Here is a 19,838-nt window from a genome sequence, read left to right as displayed (position 1 = left end):
GTGTGGCCACTAAAAAGCGACGGTCTCCCCAAGTTGCCGTTCTGGTGCGAGGTACAGGAAGAAGGCAAGTGTTGGCAGATCTCAACAGTCTTTTGGGGGTGTACAGCTGGAGTGCCTCAGTCAGGAATTTGGGTCCTGTTCCATGCACTGCCTTATAGGCAATGCAGAGGGCCTTGAACTTAATACGGCTCTCTACTCTGAGCCAGTGAAGCTGGCGGATGGCAAGAGTAGTAGGCTGGCGGCGAGGGATGTTTAAAAGAGTTCTAGCAGCCGCATTCTGTACCGACTGTAACTTTGACAGCACAGATTTCTGGGTATTAAGGAAGAGGGCGTTTCCATAATCCATTTTGGAAAATACCAGAGTGGTAACTAAGGTCTTCCCGGCGGAGGAGGGGAGATAAGGCAGCAGTTTCTTTATTTTCTTTAGCATGAAGAAGGCAGAGGAGACAACCTTGTTAACATGAAGGTTGAAGGTTAGTTTGCTATCGAAGATGACTCCCAAGTTCCTCGCTTTTGCCACTGGGACAGGTGGGGAGCCCAATTGTTTGGGCCACCAAATGGAGGACCATTCTGGGGCGAGGTTGCCAAAGGTCATAACCTCGGTTTTATCCGAGTTGAGCCGTAGGCAATTGGAGGACATCCACGTACTGACAGCAAGCATTGCTTCCTGAAAATTGGCTGCCACTGCTGTGCCATTCTTGTGGATCGCCAGCACCAGTTGGGTATCATCTGCGTAGGAGGTTAATCGCACCCCATAGGCCTTTATTACCCTCGCTAAGTCCGCTACGTAGATGTTAAATAACGTGGGACTTAGCGAGGAGCCCTGTGGTACTCCACATGGTAGTGCAGAGACGGGAGAGTAGAAATTACCCAACTTAACTGTCTGAGTGCGGTCGGCCAGAAAAGATGAGATAAGGTCTCTAGCCGAACCGTCAATCCCCAGAGCTGTGACACGGTCGACCAAAATAGCATGGTCGACCGTGTCGAATGCAGCGGATAGATCCAGAAGAATTAAAATGGCCGTTCCTCCCTGGTCCATGATGGTTCTGATTTCATCAGAGGCTTTTATTAAAGCAGTCTCCGTCCCGTGTCCCTTCCTGAAGCCAAACTGCGTTTCGTCTAAGAGTTGGTACGTGTCGACGAACTCTGAGAGCTGTATATTCATCAGAGCTTCGCAAATTTTGGCCGGGAAGGGAAGACAGGCAATTGGTCTATAGCTGACCGGGGCGGAGGGGTCCAGGGAGGGCTTCTTCAGAAGAGGCTTAATCACTGCCTTCTTCCACGGAGCTGGATAACATCCGGTTTGAAAGGCAGTGTTACAGATTTCCATGAGTGGGTGGGAAATCACCTGACTTAAATTAGCCATCACTGAGGGAGGGCATGGGTCCAGAGGAGATCCAGACTTGGTGATGGAAATAAGTCGGCTAATTTGATCTTCAGAGGTGTCAGCAGAGGAGGAGAGATGGTCATGGTTATTATGGGGAAGTTCCTTATTGCTAGCAGTGGATCTAGCCCCTGTATCACCACCAAAGGATGCATAGATATCTGCCACTTTAGTAGTAAAAAAAAGGTGGACAGTGCGTTGCAGAACAGTTGGGAGGGTTCTACTCCGAGACCCGACTATATAACTGAATCTTGATAATGTGATTTTTTTTATTCCTGATGAGTCTGTGTTTATTGTTTTTCAAAATGGAAAAAGTAAGACAACTGATTCTTAAATTCATGATGGATTGTCTCGAACACGATATACTCAAATGCTGCCGGACCGGAAGGTTGTCGGCTAAATAGCTGTGTATTGCAAACAACAGAATAACTATGGCGTAACGTTCGATAATTGAATATGCGACTGCTGTATTGTGTAATTGACAAATGTAAATAAAGTCTTACCTTAAAAAAAAAAAAAAAAAAAAGAAGACAGAAGTTCTGCTTATTAATTGTCATAATGACTAATGGCTTGATGCCTACTAGCCTTCGGAGATGGGCGCTCTACCACTATTTGCTCAAAATGTGTAGAGCTTGAAAGTAAAGATCAACAGTGCTTTCTCGGTCTGGCAAGGTCTGTGAGTCTTGTCATGGTGCATGTATCATATTAAAAGCCTGAAAGAGATTGCCTCTTATTTGACACTAGAAAGCAGGCACCTGGTAGCAGCTGCATAGATTGGGTCCAGTTGGTTGAACATCCTCTACTTACAGTTTCCTACACTCCACAAGAATGTTTATTTTGATAGCCCAAAGCATGGCCAATGCCTCCTTCTCAGTGGTGGAATGTCTAAATTCAGCCTCTGCAAAGCCCTAGATGCAAAGGCAATCATGACTTGCTATCCGATCATGCCGTTGTTTCAGTTCCACTCCTGGGCCCTTGTCTCTGGCGTCCGTACCAATGCAATGGGGCAAAACTATGCAGACTGTGAGCATTCACAAGACTCTCCTTAACATCTGCAAATTCTTCTCGTATTCCCTACTCCACACTTAGTCTGCACCCTTCCACAGCAGGGCTCACATGGCACAAGTAAATTAGGTACAAACTGAGAATAGAAGTTTCTCACCAAAAACGTGAGTGCCTCTTCTTTCTTTATGGGTTTAGGTATTTCCTGTGTGGCTTTAATTAATTCATCTTTGGGGCAGACCCCATCAGCAGAGATTACGTGGCCTAGGTAGCTTCTGACAAGCAAATTTGTAATTTTATCTGGGAATTTAAATCTATTATTCCTCAAGGCTCAATTTCATAGAGAATATCTATTATTGTTATTGTTATTGTTATTGTTATTTTTGATTTATAACGCGCTCAATCACCTACAGGCCTCTAAGCGCTTGGGAATCGATGGTAAACAACAACTTTGACAATACAGAGGCATCCACTAGCCTAAGTGGCTCAAAGGGCTCTCCTAAATAGCAACGTTTTCAACCCCTTTCTGAAACGTAGGAGGTTTCCTTCCTTACGTAGTGGCTCAGGTAATGTGTTCCATAGGTGATGCTTACCAAATTTTAATAACAAATCAATTAAAGAATTACAAAAACGTAATAGGTCTGGTAAATTATAGGGTTAGGTTTGATGAGGTCATACTGATACATTTTGAAGCTTAACAGATGAGCTCTGGATAGGGAGTCCTCTCTGGCAGGGCAGAGCGGACCTGCATGAAATCTCACCATATCACGTAAGGGCAGCACTGAGCGGGGTTTAGATGTGTAGCAGGGTAACTCCTGATGTCCTTGAGGACAGCCTGACCTTGAACAGGGTAGATCCTCTCCAGCTCTTGAGACAATTTAGTTCTTTCAAGCCATTAGCTGGACTGAATAATTTTTATTTAAAACTTAAACAACGTGTGGTAAGACAGGAAGGAGTATTTTGACCTAATTGTCCTGTGATAATGTGTCATCTTTTCTATTTTCTTCCCCTTCACAGACATCTGAGGACTTGAACATCAGAATTTCAGAATGGAGAAAAGGCAGGTTCCAAGACAAAAAGGAGAAGTGCAGTGTTCATCTGAACCCGTAGGAGCTGCACTCCCTTCTTCTCCTATCCATAATGTGCCTTCTTCAAGATCCCAAATTGATGCTCAGAGGGACTGTGAAATGGAAGCGCTATCGGGGAACCTGCCTAACATGATCCTTTTATCTATGTTGGAGCAGTTGGAAGCCAAACTGGATAACTTGCAGAATACCCTAGAGGACGTGCCGTCAAGAGTCGCAGGGCTTATGGAGCAAATCTGGATAGCAAAGGGTCTAGATCACCTTGAAAATGGGGCATTGTCTTTGGAGAGGGTCAGTCCGGTGGTGGTTAGAGATTGTCCTCTCAGCAGGTCCCCTCCGATCAATCTTTCAGTCAGGACCAAGGAGGTGAACCAATGCCTTCAATCTACATCTCCACCTGGTCGTGATCCACAGCCGAATCAGTGTCTTCAACCTCATGGGCATGAACCAAAGCAGAGCCAGTGCCTCCAACCTCTGTATCCGGCTGGCCCTGGACCACGGCAGGACGGTACTGTCTCCAGGTGCCCTCCACCAGATGTTCAAGTCATCCCAGGTGAGCCAAGCCTTTGTCTTTCACCAAGGTTTGATGATGGACAGGAACAACAGCAGGACCAGTGCATACAACTAGTTTTCCCAGTTGAACAGGAACAAGAGGAGCACGTGAAGAAAGAACCATTGTATGCAGATAGTTGGGGCGCACAAGAGAACATCTGCCTGCAGCTACTGCTTCATGAGGGACATGAGCCACAGCGAAACCACTGCAGCCAAACAGTGCTCCCAGATGGGGAGGGACCAAGTGAACTCCTAAAGCAAGAGTTGTTGTGGTTTGATGGTGACGGTCAACGGCAAAACGTCTGCAGACACCCAGCATTTCAAGAAGACCAAAGTCTGCAGCACAACACATGTCTGCAGGTGCTCTCTGATGCACATGAACCACATCAGAACTGCAAGAACGAACCAATGCACCTTGAGGCACTCAGTCCAGAGCGCGGCTATAAGCTAGAACCACTGAGTCCTGAGGACTACGATCAGAACTACAAGCAAGAACCACTGGGCCCTGAGGACTATGATCAGAACTACAAGCAAGAACCACTGCACCCTGAGAACCGAGATGAGAACTCTGACCTACAACCAACATGTGCTGATGCGCAGGGCCCATCTGGATCCTCATCCTTCCTACCACAGAATGTTCCTGATACTGATGGAGCTATCGCTAGAGACCCACTGGAGAGAGGAAATACAGACGCAGATGGATTGCTGCTCAAAGCCATTCCAGGTATTTGTTTCGTACTGAATGACCATGCAGAATGTCGAGTAACTTGTACAGTTCTGAGGGAATGTAACATAAAATATTTCCAAAGTGGATCTTTCCAGATTTTTAGTAAGGCCTGCAGGGGGCCAAATCTGAGTTGTGTGGACTGGTATCTTTGGGGGCGGGGCCTTGAGTACACCAGAAGCGGTTATGTACCTAGTATCGCCTTTCTTTTCGCAAAGGAGTTTCTCCTTCTCGTTCAGTGATCGGCTAAGAATTAGGACTCTGCACATAAAAAATGACATGAATTCTAGTCTGTCCATGAGACGCCCCTATCCGGGCACAGGACCTCTGAGGAATTAGTGGCGGAATCTGTGATTTCAATCGAAGCTCCACGATACTCACCATCCCCTAAGTGTGAGATGAAAGTGAGGTGTTATTCACCGAGAGTAACAGTGCCCTTTTTTGTTGCTAGTGCAAACTAAAGCACTTTAGAGATGGGTCTGGGTCTATGTGATGTGTGAGTGCCCAGAATACAAGAGGATTTCTGGGTCAGTCAGGGTCTGCTGCTTAGGAGGAGAGGAAGGCAGTGTGAAGAAGACAAGTGATCTGTAAGTCAGGTCTGTAGTGGTGGAATGCGTAGGGTAAGGTCTGTGGCATCCCAGAGCCTTCGATAAGAAGTGGTCTATTTCTGTGGTGTGTAGATACATGCACATAGAACTGGGGGGCCTGCAGGTCAGAGAGGGCCAGTTGTATTATAACATACTACATCATGTAGAACAATGTACAAGTTCAAAGAGGCTACAAGATTAAGTGTGGTTTGTAGGGTTATGTGCACAGTACAAGGTGGTCTGAATATCAAGCTGGGTTAGTTGTATTACAGTATACATGATAGGGTGATATATTTTATTATGTTTATTTGATCTAATATGGGCCCCATTATAAGGCCTTAGCTATGGCTGCCATTTTGTCTCCTATTACATTTCCCTCACTTTCCTCCCTCCAAGTCAGCAATATCAGCGATAAAACAAACTCTGCTGAAGGGTGGGTGAAGTAAATGGTGATTGCTCTGAGATATATGGAATTACTGTGGAAATTTGGCTCTGAGATATGTGGAATTACTGTGGAAATTCAGCATCTGATTCCCCCAGTCATTCCAGAGTACTCTGATTGCATACGATTATTGGCTCTGTGATCATGTTTATGCGACCAATAACTTTACGATATCACATGTATCTTTTTTTTTTTTTTTTTGTGAAAAATCTTTATTTTGGAAAATGAACGCAGATACAGACCTACAACCACCAAGGCCGGTCAGTCATACGAAATAGCAAGAACAAATCAGTACACAGCTCATCAGCCGACAACCCGAGGGACCGGCAGCGTAAAAGCATGACGTGATTCGGAGCATATGGCAGATGAGGATAAATAAAGGGTTTTATGTTTTACTATATAAAAACAACAAGAAAAACCACAAGAAAAAGAATCGAGGCAACATTTTTAGTATAAGGACTGCTACGTGCGGTAGGGGGGGAGACAAACGAGAAGCAAGCATCAAAAAATCATGGAGGTGGGGAGCGGGGACCAAGAGTGAGCAGTACTTCACAAAGAACAGAAAATCAAAGTACTGGAACTTACAGTCAAGGAGATCTTGGAGTGTCAGGGGGCTCGGCAAGGGGAGGGTCACAAATCTCTCCACGGTACGAGTTCCACTGACCCCAAATCCTTCCCCACTTCTTGGGGCTACCTCGGGAGATGTACACAATTTTTTCTCTAAACATGCACCAGTCCATGCTCTCCTCCCAGGTCGAGACCAACGGTGCCCTATGAGACCCCCAGAGTTGAGCGATATCTCTCTTTGCAATCATGTTGCCCAGCGTGACCCATTGAGTCTGAGCAACGGTACAGTCATTCGGTGCCCAAATATTCAGCAAACAGCGTCTGGCCTCGGGGAGTAGCCCGACGCCCGTCACTTCTCCCATCACCACATGCACTCGATTCCAGAAAACCACTACCCCCGGGCATTCCCATATAATGTGGAGGAAGGTAGCAAGCAAACCACATCCACGCCTTCATAACCCATCCACAGAGTAACCCATATGTATCAATCGTGGACCCGTGACATAGATACGATGTAGAATCTTCAGCTGCACCAGTCGGAGACGCGCCGGAATAGCGACTTCTTTTGGGGAGGATATTGCAGCCTGCCAGTCTTCATCGTCTAATTCCAGACCGTCACCAGTCCATGCCTCTCGCAGCTGTAGAAGAAGGTCCGAACGGGCATTAATACGTTTTTTATTTATGAGAGAGATAGTGCTGCCAGGGACATGCCCATCCAGCACTCTATCTTCCAGGGGAGAAGACTCAGGGATCGAAGTACCAGCAGGGAAGACCGAATCAAGTGCATGGCGAACCTGAAGATATCGGAAATAATCCCTATCACTCAGCTTATATTCCCGCTTTAGCTCGTCAAAAGTTTTGACTCTGTTAGTGGCCCAAAGATCACCCACTTTGCTGATACCGATAAGGTCCCATCTATCGAATCCCTTCGAGGACCACAGACCACCCAATCTCTCAGCTGCAAATAGGGGAGTCGCCCTAGTGAGTTTATCAGTCCAGCCCGTGGCCGATGTTGCACTATCCCATACACTTATTGCCACCGCAGTGGGGCCCGTCAGACTCCTCCTGTCGGTCCTGGAGTAAAGCGCTCTATTATAATTGCCCCCCGGTAGTTGCCACCTATCCATATCATAAGCGGGATTAGGAATAGGACCATACATGGCATGGTTAATAGCACTCAACTGAGACGCCCAATAATAGCGTTTGACATCCGGCAATGCTATACCACCGTCATACCAGGGCAAAGTCAATTTCACCAACGCTATGCGCGGTCGCCCGCCCCAAACCAATTTCCTCTGGAGGCCCTCGACTTCACGGAAATAGCCAGCTGGAACCAGATCGAGCGTGTTCTGGATGGCATACAGAAATCGGGGAAGAGACATAATTTTAAACAAGGCCGCTCTCCCCAAAGGGGACAGAGGCAATCCACACCACGCCGCTACATCCGACCGAAGTCGGGCAAGCGGAGGCAGTAGATTCCGCTCAAATCGTACCTTGGGGTCCATAGAAATGTAGATCCCCAAGTACTTGAAACCAACGCTGGAGACAGGTATAGGGCAGAAACGGGGCAAAGAAGGTTGTCCACCTGCAAGTGGGTAAATGCAGGATTTAGCCCAGTTGATAACCAAACCGGAGTTCTTCCCGAAAGAGCTCAGGACGTCAAACAGGACACCTAATGACTTACGGGGAGAAGTAAGGTACAACAGTATATCATCGGCATACAACGACACCCGATCCTCAAAGGTAGGGGACCATCGTATGCCCCTGAGTGAGGGCTCCCAGCGGAGCCACGCGGCAAGGGGTTCAAGAGCAAGCGCAAAAAGGAGAGGCGACAGAGGGCAGCCCTGTCTCGTGCCACGCCCGAGGACAAAAGGATCCGAGGCCCTTCCGTTAACCACCACCTGTGCAAGCGGTTGCTCATATAAAAAAAAAAGTCTAACCCACCCAATAAACTTAGGACCAAAGCCAAATTTGGCAAGGGCAGCCCACAAATAAGGCCATTCCACCGTGTCGAAGGCCGTCGAGGGAGACCAAAATGGCCGGTTCCTCAAGAGACCCCGCCCTCGCCAAGACACCGTGAAGATGTCGAAGATTGAGTGCGGTATTACGGTGGGGGATAAATCCGGACTGATCGGGGTGGACCAAATCGCCAATCACCGTGACCATTCGGCTCGCCAAGATCTTACAAGAACCTTAGGCTCCACATTCAAAAGCGAGATCGGCCGATATGACGAACAGTGTTCCCGAGGCTTTCCATCCTTGTGGATGACCACAATGGATGCCAGTCTCTGATCCCGGGGAAGAAGCCCGAGATCTCGCGACGCCAAGAACGTCCGACGAAGGTATGGCGCCATTTTGTCGGGGCACAACTTATACAGCTCGACTGGCAAACCGTTCCGGCCCGAAGCCCTACCCGAGCGAGGTGCACGGATAGCAAGCGCTACTTCATCAATAGAGAAATCCGCCTCCATAAGCTCCCTGTCCGAGTCCGAAAGACTAGGCAACGTTATATCGTGGAGCAACAGGTGCGAGTCCTCCTCAGGTCTGTCCGAGACCGGCGCATAAACTTTCTGAAAGTGCTGGGCAAAGACCTCTACTATCTCGACCGGGTCCACCACTCGCACACCATCCACTCGCTTAATAACAGGCACCACCCGATTCAATCTATCCCTTCTGTCAAGCCAAGCAATCAATTTCCCCGCCTTGTCACCCACATCATACAGGCGCCCCTGCTGCTCACGATTCATCGCCTTAGCCGCATCAGTCACCAGAGCTCTGTATTCAGACTGTTTAAGCGCCAAGGAGTGCAAGCTATCAGGCGTAGTTCCAGACTCCATCCGCTCCTCCAATTCAGAGATATCGTTTTCCAGACGTACCACTTCCATAGTTCTGCGCCTCCTCTCGCTAGCAATGAAAGAGAGAGTCTGACCCCGGAAACAGGGGAGGATACTGACCCCTCATTCTCAGCAAAGTAGTAATCCATACACTTAACCACTTCCGTTCCAATGTAGGGCTTACGAAGATGCCACGGATTAATAGGAGCGACCCGGCCCCCGGACTCCAGCCGCACGTCAATAGTGAGCCATAGTGGGGAGTGGTCCGAGATCCCCGTTGCCAAATGCCTAATTTCCCTCACGGAGACCATCTGTGCCGCTGGTATAAGGATGTATTCGAGTCTCGAGAGACTACCATGAGCCCCTGAATAAAAGGTGTATTGGAGCTGTCCAGGATGGAGTTGTCTCCAACAATCCGCTAATCCCAATGTGTCCAAGAAATTCCCCAGCCATCACTGCGACGTGGGGAGGGTTCTACGAGGGCTACGATCCTCCTCTCCACTAACCACCAAATTAAAATGGCCACCCACTACCAGCAAGCCATCGGGGAGTCCCAGGACCACCCCACCCAAATCAGAAAACGTGGTGGACTGTAGACCAGGGGGAACATACACAGACAAAATGGAGTCCGTCTTCCCCTCCCATCGACCCACGACAGCAGCATAGCGACCCCTATCATCTAACACCTTGTCATCTACTTCGAGGGGGAGGGAGTTTCTAACCAGGATACCCGCCCCCCTCGATCCAGTGGTGAATCCAGAGTGGGCCACCAAGCGGTAGCCTCGTCTATTCAGTGCGTGGCACATATTTCCTACAAGATGCGTCTCCTGTAATAAAACGATATCCGGGGAGTGTCGTTTCAAATACTGTAAAACTATCCCCCGTTTTATCCTATCCCCGAGACCATTAACGTTCCAGCTCAGCACCCTCAGCCCCCTACCCCCCATCCCAGACAAGAACAAACAGTCCCCCCACCACAAAACAGGCACAGAGGATAAAATAGCGACCAAATCTGAGCCTCGAAACAAGCAAACAAGGAAAGACCCCCCCACCACCTGCCAAGGAACCCTCAACACACAACCCCCCACCCTGCACCCCTGCGGTAGACCAAAAAGCCACCCCAACTTGCAGTGTGCCTGTCGCCCCATTAAACTAACCTACAAGAAGAGAGAGAGAAACGTCCCCTGAGGAGGAAGAGTCCCGAACCCCCCACCCCCGGGTATCTACAACCTATAAACATCGCTATCACAGAGCCACTGCAGAGCATCCAAAAATTGGCTCGTCGGCACCGACTCACTACTCCTGTTCTTCCAAGCCGCCCTCGGTGCCCCTCGAACTCTCCGGGCTGGTGCGCTGTGTCTGCAGGTTGTCCAGCCAGTCACTGGCCACCTCGGGGCGATCAAAGAAAAATGCACGGTCATTATGTTCAACCCTCAGGCGAGCCGGAAAAAGCATGGCATATTTCAGTTCCATGTCCCTGAGACGCCTTTTCACCCCCGTAAAGCCCATACGTTGTTTCTGCACCGCCTGCGTGAAGTCCGGATAGAAACTGATTGACACATTTTCAAACTTAGTGGGACCATTAGTACAGGAGGCCTGCAGGTTAGCGTCTCTGTCTCGGAAATTAAAAATCCTGGCTATTATAGGCCTCGGAGCGGCACCAAGCTTGGGCTTCCCACCTGGAATTCCATGAGCATGCTCCACCGCAAAAAGATTACTAAGGCCCTTTGGTGCCAAGTGGTTCCGGATGAGGTCCTCCACCAAAAGGTCCGCAGGCACATCCGTAGAGTTCTCCGGAACACCTACAATACGGACATTATTGCGTCTGGCCCGGCTCTCGAAATCATCCAGCCGACGGGCGAACGAGTCTCTGGCCATGCGAAGATCGCGGACCTCGGTCTGAAGATCCGAGACATCCGTAGTCAGGCTCGCTGTCTTGATGTCCAGGGACTTGACCCGTTCATTGGTTTTCCCCAGGTCCGTCCTGATGAGGTTGACCTCGATTGCCACCGTGTCCAATTTAGTAGCTAGAGTTTCATACTGCTGACCCATCGCAGTCTGGATACTGGCAATGGCGCCCATAACATCCTTTAGAGTCGGCTCTTCAGTCGCAGGAGTGTCGTCACCAGTCTCCCCGAGGGCCTTGCTCGGTCCACCTGGGGATCCCTTCGGGCGAGTAAAGCGATCTATAGTCTGGGCCTGAACAGCCCCTCCTCGATTCGGGCCTCTGGTGTTGCGCCTCTCAGCGTCCGTCCTGCCCGCCATGTTGGGCGACGAGCTCCGACTGGACCTCTGGGATCTGGTCAAAATGATTCCCTCAATGGCAAGCTTGTTGAGTCGAGAGGTCGAGGAACGACAGCCAGAGTAGAATTGACGACTAGACCAGGGCAGCAGCATCAATCAGCAATGAGTTGGCGTCAACAATGGCCAAAACCGAAACCGAAAGTACCACAGGGGCAGCGGAAGCATCTCTCCAGCCGTTGTTGTTCAATTGCCACCTGGGTACCTCGGGAACTCAAGCCCCCGGATGGCCTCTGCCATAGGCCTCAGAATACGAGGTGCGGCAAGTCCAGTTCCCGGCGGCCAAATCGAGTTGTAGAAAAAGTTTTTAATATCAGCAGGGCATCAGCAAAAAATACCCGTCGTCCAAATCAGGATTTGTTTCAGGATAGATGAGGGTGGCCGAAGGGGTCTCGGGAGCCCTGTGCTCACGCGTCCATCTTGGATCCGCGCGTAGCTCCTCCTCCTCACATGTATCTTTTGAAGGTCAATTCATCTATCTTCCTTCTTTAGATAGCTATTGTGTCTTAGCCCCTCTTTAGACACTTCAGTGCATATTACGAAGTCCAAATCATGCAAGTTTCTGCCTCTCTGCACAAAATGGTGCAGTACAGTGTGTTGCAATAAGCTGTAAGCATCGCCCTGACAGCATCGTCCACTTTGCTACCTGCCCTGGAAAAAAAAAAAAAAAAAACCCTGATTGGCCAATCTGTTCATCCTCTCTGCTTGGCCATTACTCTGTGGGTGATGAAGACAAGCACATTTATGCTTGACACCAGTCCCATCCAAATACTCAAGACAAATTGTACACTATTATCCGATACCAACTCACCCAGAAAACCCTCTCTGCCATGTACAAACCGTACTAGCAACCAATTTGACATGTAGTCCACAAGCACAATGGCAAATTTCAGATGCACAGGAAGCATCTGAAACAGACCTAAAAAAAACACACACACACACACACACATATTGAGGCACAGGGAGGAAGCCAAGGGGTGGTTGTACTGCACCAAGCTAGAAGGGGAGGGCATATTGAGGCACAGGGAGGAAGTCTAGGGGTGGTTGTACTGCACCAAGCTAGAAGGGGAGGGCATATTGAGGCACAGGAAGGAAGTCTAGGGGTGGTTGTACTGCACCAAGCTAGAAAGGGAGTGCATATTGAGGCACAGGGAGGAAGTCTAGGGGTGGTTGTACTGCACCAAAGTAAGCTACATATTTTCTTTTCTTTCATGAGGATATTTCCTTGGTTTCTGCCTTTATTTTTCTTTCACCGTTTACCGATGTCTTGGGCTAATACTCGTCTCTGGTGATTCTCTTCCTATAACTACTGAGTGACTCGGCTTGAATTACCTACACGGGGGGGCATTAAGCCCTGGGCCATATTAAATAGGCGTTAACCCCCTCTTCATGCACAACGTGGTGTGGCGACGGGCACTTTCCCATCTCCTGACCTAGTAATTTACTTTCAAGCCATCTGGGGACGGACAGTCAAAGGGGATATCAGGAATCACCAGGATACAGGAACACACACCACAAGAGACTCTCCGTCCACCCGCCAGGACAGCAGCTCGAGAAGAACTCATGATTTTCTCTACAAACTACAAATAAACCAGAACAATTGATATACACCTAAAGCCTCCTAGCTTCTATTTCCGCCCATCCCTTCACAATTTCCTTAAACTCAAGTTGTTGGTCACAGTGTTTTGGAACAGGTATTTTAGTGACTGTCAACAGGCCAGGCCATAGTGAAATCTCTTTAGCTGAAACCACATGCCCAAATTATTCATCCAATCATACATTTATCTTTTTTTTTTGTTTTAAATCTCAAGCCTCTTTTCAGGAAGGTTCTCAAGATATTCTAAGAGAACGCATATGCTTATCGAAATCTTTGCCGAAAATCAAAGCATTGTTTTGGAAAACCAAAACTTCAGAGAGACCATTCACCTCCTCTGCCATCCCTCTTTGGGACATGGCTGCTGCAGGGGCCAGACCAAATGGCATTGTGTAATACTGATTTATTCCATCAGGAACTACAAATGTCATCATCTGTCTTCATATCCAATGTTAAGAAGATGTTTGCTCTAGCAAGTGTTGTCATTTCATCTATTATCAATCAATCAATCAATCATTTTTAAAGCGCACTACATACCCGCGAGGGTCTCAAGGTGCTGGGGGGGCGCTACTAATCGAACAGCCAGGTCTTGAGTATCCCCCTGAAAGTCAGCAGGTTTTGGGTCTGTCGTAGGCTCAGTGGGAGGGTGTTCCATGTCTTGGCGGCGAGGTGGGAGAAGGATCTCCCACCGGTGGTTGTTCTTCAGATGCTCGGGATGGTGGTGAGTGAGAGGTCGTTGGAGGTAAGCTGGCGGTGGGGGATGTAGAAGGAGAGCTATCTGTTGAGGTTGGCTGGGCCAGTCTTGTGGAGTGCCTTGTGTGCGTGGGTGAGGAGCTTGAAGGATATCCTCTTGTTGACGGGGAGCCAGTACAGGTTTCTCAGGTGGGGGGTGATGTGGCCATGGCGTCTTACGTCGAGGATCAGTCGTGCTGAGGCGTTTTGGAAGCGTTGTAGTCGTTTGAGCTTGGTCGGGGCTCCCGCGTAGAGGGCGTTTCGGTAGTTGAGTCTGCTGCTGACGAGGGCCTGGGTGACTGTTTTTCTTGTATCTGTCGGGATCCATCTGTAGATCTTGCGGAGCATGCGGAGGGTGTTGAGGCAGGAGGAGGAGATGGCATTGACTTGCTTGGTCATTGAGAGCGTTGAGTCGAGGATGATTCCCAGGTTGCGTGCGTGGTCAGTGGGTTTCGGGGCTGCCCACAGTGCCGTTGGCCACCACGAGCCATCCCAGGCTGAAGAGTTGGAGCTGAGGATGAGGACCTCCGTCTTGTCTGAGTTCAGCTTCAGACGGCTGGTCTTCATCCAGTCGGCGATGACCTTCATTCCTTCGTGGAGGTTGGCTTTGGCGGTGATGGGGTCCTAGGAGAGGGAGAGGATCAGCTGAGTGTCATCGGCGTAGGATATTATGTTGAGGTCGTGCTGTCGGGCTACGTGTGCGAGTGGGGCCATGTAAATGTTGAACAGCGTCGGGCTGAGGGAGGATCCCTGGGGTATGCCACAGATGATCTCGGAAGCTTTGGAACGGAATGGGGGAGGCGGACGCTCTGGGTTCTGCTGGAGATGAAGTAGGTGGTCCATTCCAGAGCCTTGTCTCGGATCCCTGCGGCGTGGAGGTGTGCGCGTAGTGTGCGGTGGCAATCGGTGTTGACGGTGGCAGAGAGGTCTAAGAGGATGAGTGCTGCGGTCTCGCCATTGTCCAGCAGGGTCCTGATGTCGTCGGTGGCGGCGATGCGGGCAGTCTCAGTGCTGTGGTTTCTGCGGAACCCTGACTGGGAAGGGTCCAGGATTCTGTTTTCTTCGAGGTATCGTGTTAGCGGTCTGTTGACTGTTTTCTTGATGACCTTGGCCGGGAAGGGAAGCAGAGATGGGCCGGAAGTTCTTGAGGTCTCTTGGGTCTGCCTTAGGTTTCTTGAGTAGGGCGTTGATCTCGGCGTGTTTCCAGATCTCTGGGAAGGACGTGGTCTCGAGGGGGAGATTGATGACGTTGCGCAGGTGGGGTGTGATGGAGCTGTTTGCTCTGTTGAAGACGTGGTGCGGGAATGGGTCTGACGGAGAGCCGGAGTGGATTGAGCGCATGGTCTTAATGGTGTCATCGATGCTCACGCTGGCCCAGGCTAACAGGGGGTCGTGGCGGATGGTGTACGGAGGGTCTGTAGTGTTGCTGTCTGTTGGGGCTTTTTGGGTGTTGAAGCTGTCGTGGATGTCTGCTATCTTTCGGTGGAAGAAGGTGGCGAGGGAGTTGCACAGGGCTTGCGACGATGGGATGTTGTAGGTGTTAGAGCTGGGGATTGAGAGTTCCTTCATGATGTTGAAGAGCTCCTTGCTATTGTGTGCGTTGTTGTTGAGGTGGTCTTTGAAGGAGGTCCTCTTGGCCGCCCTGATGAGGTGGTGGTGGTTGCAGATGGTGTCCTTGTGTACTGCGTGGCTGTCCGGAGTTTGTTCACTGTGCCATTTCTTCTCTAGTTTCCGGCAGGCTTGCTTGGAGGCTAAGAGTTCTGGGGTGAACCAGCTGGCCCTCTTGCTGGTGTCTTTTTGGGGGGGGTTCTTCAGCGGGGCGAGGGTGTTGGCACACTCCTCGATCCAGCGTCTGAGGCTGTGGGCAGCGTCGTCTGTGTTCGAGGGTTCGGTGGGTGGGCCGAGAGCGAGGTTTGCGTGTAGTTGGTCTTCGGTGATTTTGCTCTAGCAGCGGCGGGGGATCTGTTGGGTGCGGAGGTGTGTGGTGGGTTTCTGGAAGGCGAAGTGGATGCAGCGGTGGTCAGTCCAGAGGAGTTCGGTGGTGTGGCTGATGGAGACGTACGGGCTTGAGGAGAAAACGGGGTCGAGCGTGTGGCCGGTGGAGTGGGTGGGCATTGTGACGAGTTGCTCCAGTCTGAGGTTGGCGAGGTTATCGATCAGATCTATTATGGTTAAAGGATGATGTAGGACAGTGCCCTTTTTATATGGTCACCCCTGTAACCACACACTTTTTTCCCAATGCTGATGGCTTTGACTCTGAAAGAGCACAGAAACCTGCTAACCAGCCCCCTGAGCCTGTGCTCTCTCCCAAAAACTGTTACATGTGAATTGGTAACCCCAGTTGGCAAGGACTTTAACCCGCTTATAAGTCACTAGTATGTGGTACCTGTGGTACCCAGGGCAGGGCCATTAAAGGGATCATTAGGGCCTGAAGCTCTGTTTGTGCCACCCTGAGTGACCCAACTAATCCGATGTTAGCAGGTCTGCCATTACAGACTGCGGAAGCAGTTCAAACCTCTCAAACTCGACTGTTTTCCATGGCATCTTTCTTTCTCTGTCTCTGTTGGTCTTGTCTGCTGTCTGCCTCTATCATTTCCACTAACTTTTAATCTCTATCTTTCCATACCTTGTCTCTGCCTCTCCCTGTGCCCCAGAATCAGTCTTTTTCTCTGTGCCTGTGTCTGCCTCTTTTCTGCTTTTCCACTCTCTCTCTTCCACTGATGGTGTCTGCCTCTTTCAATGCCCCAGTCTCTGCCTCTCTCTTTATCTTTCATTTATGGCCGTGGCGTGGCCTGCCAGATCCAAAAACAACCACAGTAATATTTCCTTGCAGTTAAACAGCACTCCCATGCAACAACTTCACGTCGCAGAAACAGAAACACGCTGGGGTTAGTTCTAGCAAACGAGAAGAATATCCTCCTGTCAAAATCAGGGCCTATTTATAATTCTTGGTCTGTGGATTTAGCACTTTATTCTGAAAATATTTAGGAAAGGTGCAATTTAGTGCAAATGCAATAAAAGCAGGGGGTGCACAGTCAGATTTGCTTGCCTGAAAAATAATTCTTTCTATTACCCCAAACAGCTGTGTCAAAGGTTTTCCTGTTGAGCGAAGAGAAAATAAAATGTGAAGATCAATTTTTTTAAGTAGCTTTTTTTTAGTCTATGCTGCCCAGCATTAGTAAAGACTATTGGTCCAAACAGCGAGGCCTATTGCCTGTGCCAATACTTGTTGTAATTGGGCTCTGGATCCGCGAATCCCCACCGATTCACACGGGGGGTGCGCGCTGAGCGGCGTGGTGGATCCTCCTGCGGCAAAAATACAATGTTTTTGGACAATTTCTTTCCCAAGAGGGGCCCTCCACAGACCCCTACATTAGTCCCATGGGGTCAGTATACCTCTATCCTGACCCCTCAAATCCTATTTACACTTTATTGCCCCACCCGAAACCCCTGTCCCAATTCACAAAATGGTGACTGCAACTTTTGTCATGGTTTCCAGCCAGACAATCACAGCATTGCTGTTGGTGCGTGGATCTGCTCCCAAGATATACATAAATCTTTTTTCTTATAGAACTCCAAAACTACACAACAGATTTACACCAAATTACAATGAACTCTTTCTGGACCAAGATCTAGATTTCTGCTAAATGTGGTGTAATTCCGTTCAGCGGTTTGAGCTGTAGGCCTGTTGAAAATCCTATGGGAAGTTGCATTGGGAAAACGTGTTTTGGGACCCCCACTCCCCTTTTTCTTGGTCCCTGCTTGACGAATCACCCCGAACCTATCTCTCTCTTCCTCTCTGTCTTAGTTAGGTGTTGAAATAAGGTAAAAAGGAACGAAAAACAAACCTGAAGTTCGCCAGGTATAATTTACTGATCTAACCGTTACATGTGCCCCCACCATACTCTGCTTATGCCCTCACATATTAGATCAATCATGATATGTTAAATTACATCATTGATGTGATCACTTTTGAGCTCTCAAACAGCATTACTGATGACATCACTGATGACATCATAGACATATGCAGCATAAGGTGACTGAATGTACATGTGGAAGTCAATAGCATGAAAATAGTGTAAGCCCAAGAGACACGTGTAAATATGCATTTTAAAAACTATATTGTGCATGCTTTTCAAATCACTAAAGTTCAGATGGAAGAATTACTCCATGTTGAAAAAGGTAATAGCTGAGTGCACCTGAAGTGGGTTACAGAGGTATATTTGAAAGTAGGTTGCGGCTTTAAGCCCATTCAAAAGAAAATCTGTGAAAAAGGCCAAAGTAGCTGTTGACAATTCATTAACAATCTGGATTTCTGGCCCAAGTTAAGCAGTTGTGATACAGTGGTCCAGAGACATTTTATAAGCTGTGCATATTTATTTGTAGAACTTAACTAAAGGTTTGCAGGCATTACAGATTATTGAATAATATAACATGTACGGGTGTCCCACTTAGAGGAGTTTTATCTCATTCTAGTGCTGTAGGCATGACTCTAAGGTTGCAGCTGTGATGCCGATCTCCAGAATGTGTGCAGTGCATTTGACTAATCTTCTTAGCATTGAGCCCATGGAGCTCTACAGAAGCAAACATATACTTGTCAACCTCTGGACTTAATATCTGGATCAATCCGAAGTCTTTAAGTTGATAATAGAAAATTGTCAAGCATGTTGAATTACTTAAAGGCAACACACTAGTCGACGCTGTATTTGCGGGTGATTTTGTAGCCGCAGGGGATCGCGGTGGTATCACTGATTTTAAGTCCAACTTCTTACGCCTTCTTACCCCCCTTACCCTAAATAGAGCACCGAGAAATGTAAAGAAATTCTTTATTTTTAATCTTGCAAGGAAATGGTGGCTTTTTAGGTTTCGCCTCGCCGAAAGCTGCGCAGTAGACTTTTGCGCAGGCGAAATCTTATGAGTTACAGTATGGATGTTAGTGCCGCCTCTCTGTTCCATTGGCTAGCTCCATAAATGGAGGATAGCCATTGGAACAGAGATCTGTCCGTCATGGCCGGACCAGATTCGTGGGCTTTCCCGACAGTTTTTCGCATTTTGCCCACGTCATGCGGCTGTGGGCGTGTTTATTTTTTTTTGGGGGGGGATGTTTTTTTTTGGTCATTCCACCGAAAGCTGCCGGAAGAAGTCGTCCTTGGAGAGTGCTTACTGTCCTGTCTTCCCCCGCCCCCCCTCCCGCTGTCCATGTGCTCGTTACCGACCCCCCCCTCCCGCTGTCCATGTGTGCCCGTTCCCGCCACCCCCTCCCGCTGTACGTGGTGTGCCCGTTCCCCCCCGCTGTCCGTGTCTCCGGCATTGTAAATGCTTGTTTGATACTCTTAGCTGAGTTTCACAATCTGCGCCCCCTTTCCAGTATCTTATGCACATCTCGTCCTTTTCTCGTGTTCCCTAAGAAACCCACACGGCCCCCGAGTCAGCTCTAATACATTTAGGTCGAGTGTTCGACCAGACTGCGTGGGTGTTTTTTCTCAGTGCGGTTGCCGTCGTGGAACATGCTTGCTCGTCGCCTGGCCATCTCTTCCTGCCAGAGTGGTGATTACTGTTTATGTCCCGCTGTCCATGTGTGCCCGTTCCCAATCCCCCCCTTCCCGCTGTCCGTATCTCCGGCATTGTAAATGCTTGTTTGATACTCTTAGCTGAGTTTCACAATCTGCGCCCCCTTTCCAGTATCTGCTGCACATCTCGTCCTTTCCTCGTGTTCTCTAAGAAACCCACAGGACCCCCGAGTCAGCTCTAATACATTTAGGTCGAGTGTTCGACCAGACTGCGTGGGTGTTTTTTCTCAGTGCGGTTGCCGTCGTGGAACATGCTTGCTCGTCGCCTGGCCATCTCTTCCTGCCAGAGTGGTGATTACTGTTTATGTCCTTTCCGAATGGAGCATTAGTCGCAACGTTGTTGTGAACATAGTTGAAATATTCTACACATCAAAGTCAAGAAGGAAGTGCTCAGTTTTCTTTTTACCCTGTGGGTGACTCGGCTTGGACAGTCATTCATTCATAATTGTTGGTGTTTTCACGAG

General features: G+C 49.0%; 1 protein-coding gene across 1 annotated transcript in view; it reads left to right on the top strand.

Moving 5' to 3' along the window:
- The window catches only part of LOC144822549 (uncharacterized), an 88,291-nt gene that overhangs the window by 46,896 nt on the left and 21,557 nt on the right, over positions 1-19,838 (top strand). Inside the window, exon 2 of the mRNA XM_078680258.1 lies at positions 3,404-4,747. Coding sequence (XP_078536384.1) covers positions 3,436-4,747 — 1,312 coding nt within the window. The 5' untranslated portion in view covers positions 3,404-3,435. The remainder of the gene's footprint in view (positions 1-3,403; positions 4,748-19,838) is intronic.

The sequence above is a fragment of the Lissotriton helveticus genome, chromosome 1_1 (assembly GCF_964261635.1).
Source record: "Lissotriton helveticus chromosome 1_1, aLisHel1.1, whole genome shotgun sequence".
Classification (NCBI taxonomy): Eukaryota; Metazoa; Chordata; class Amphibia; order Caudata; family Salamandridae; genus Lissotriton; species Lissotriton helveticus.
This window is presented reverse-complemented; position numbering and strand designations above follow the sequence as displayed.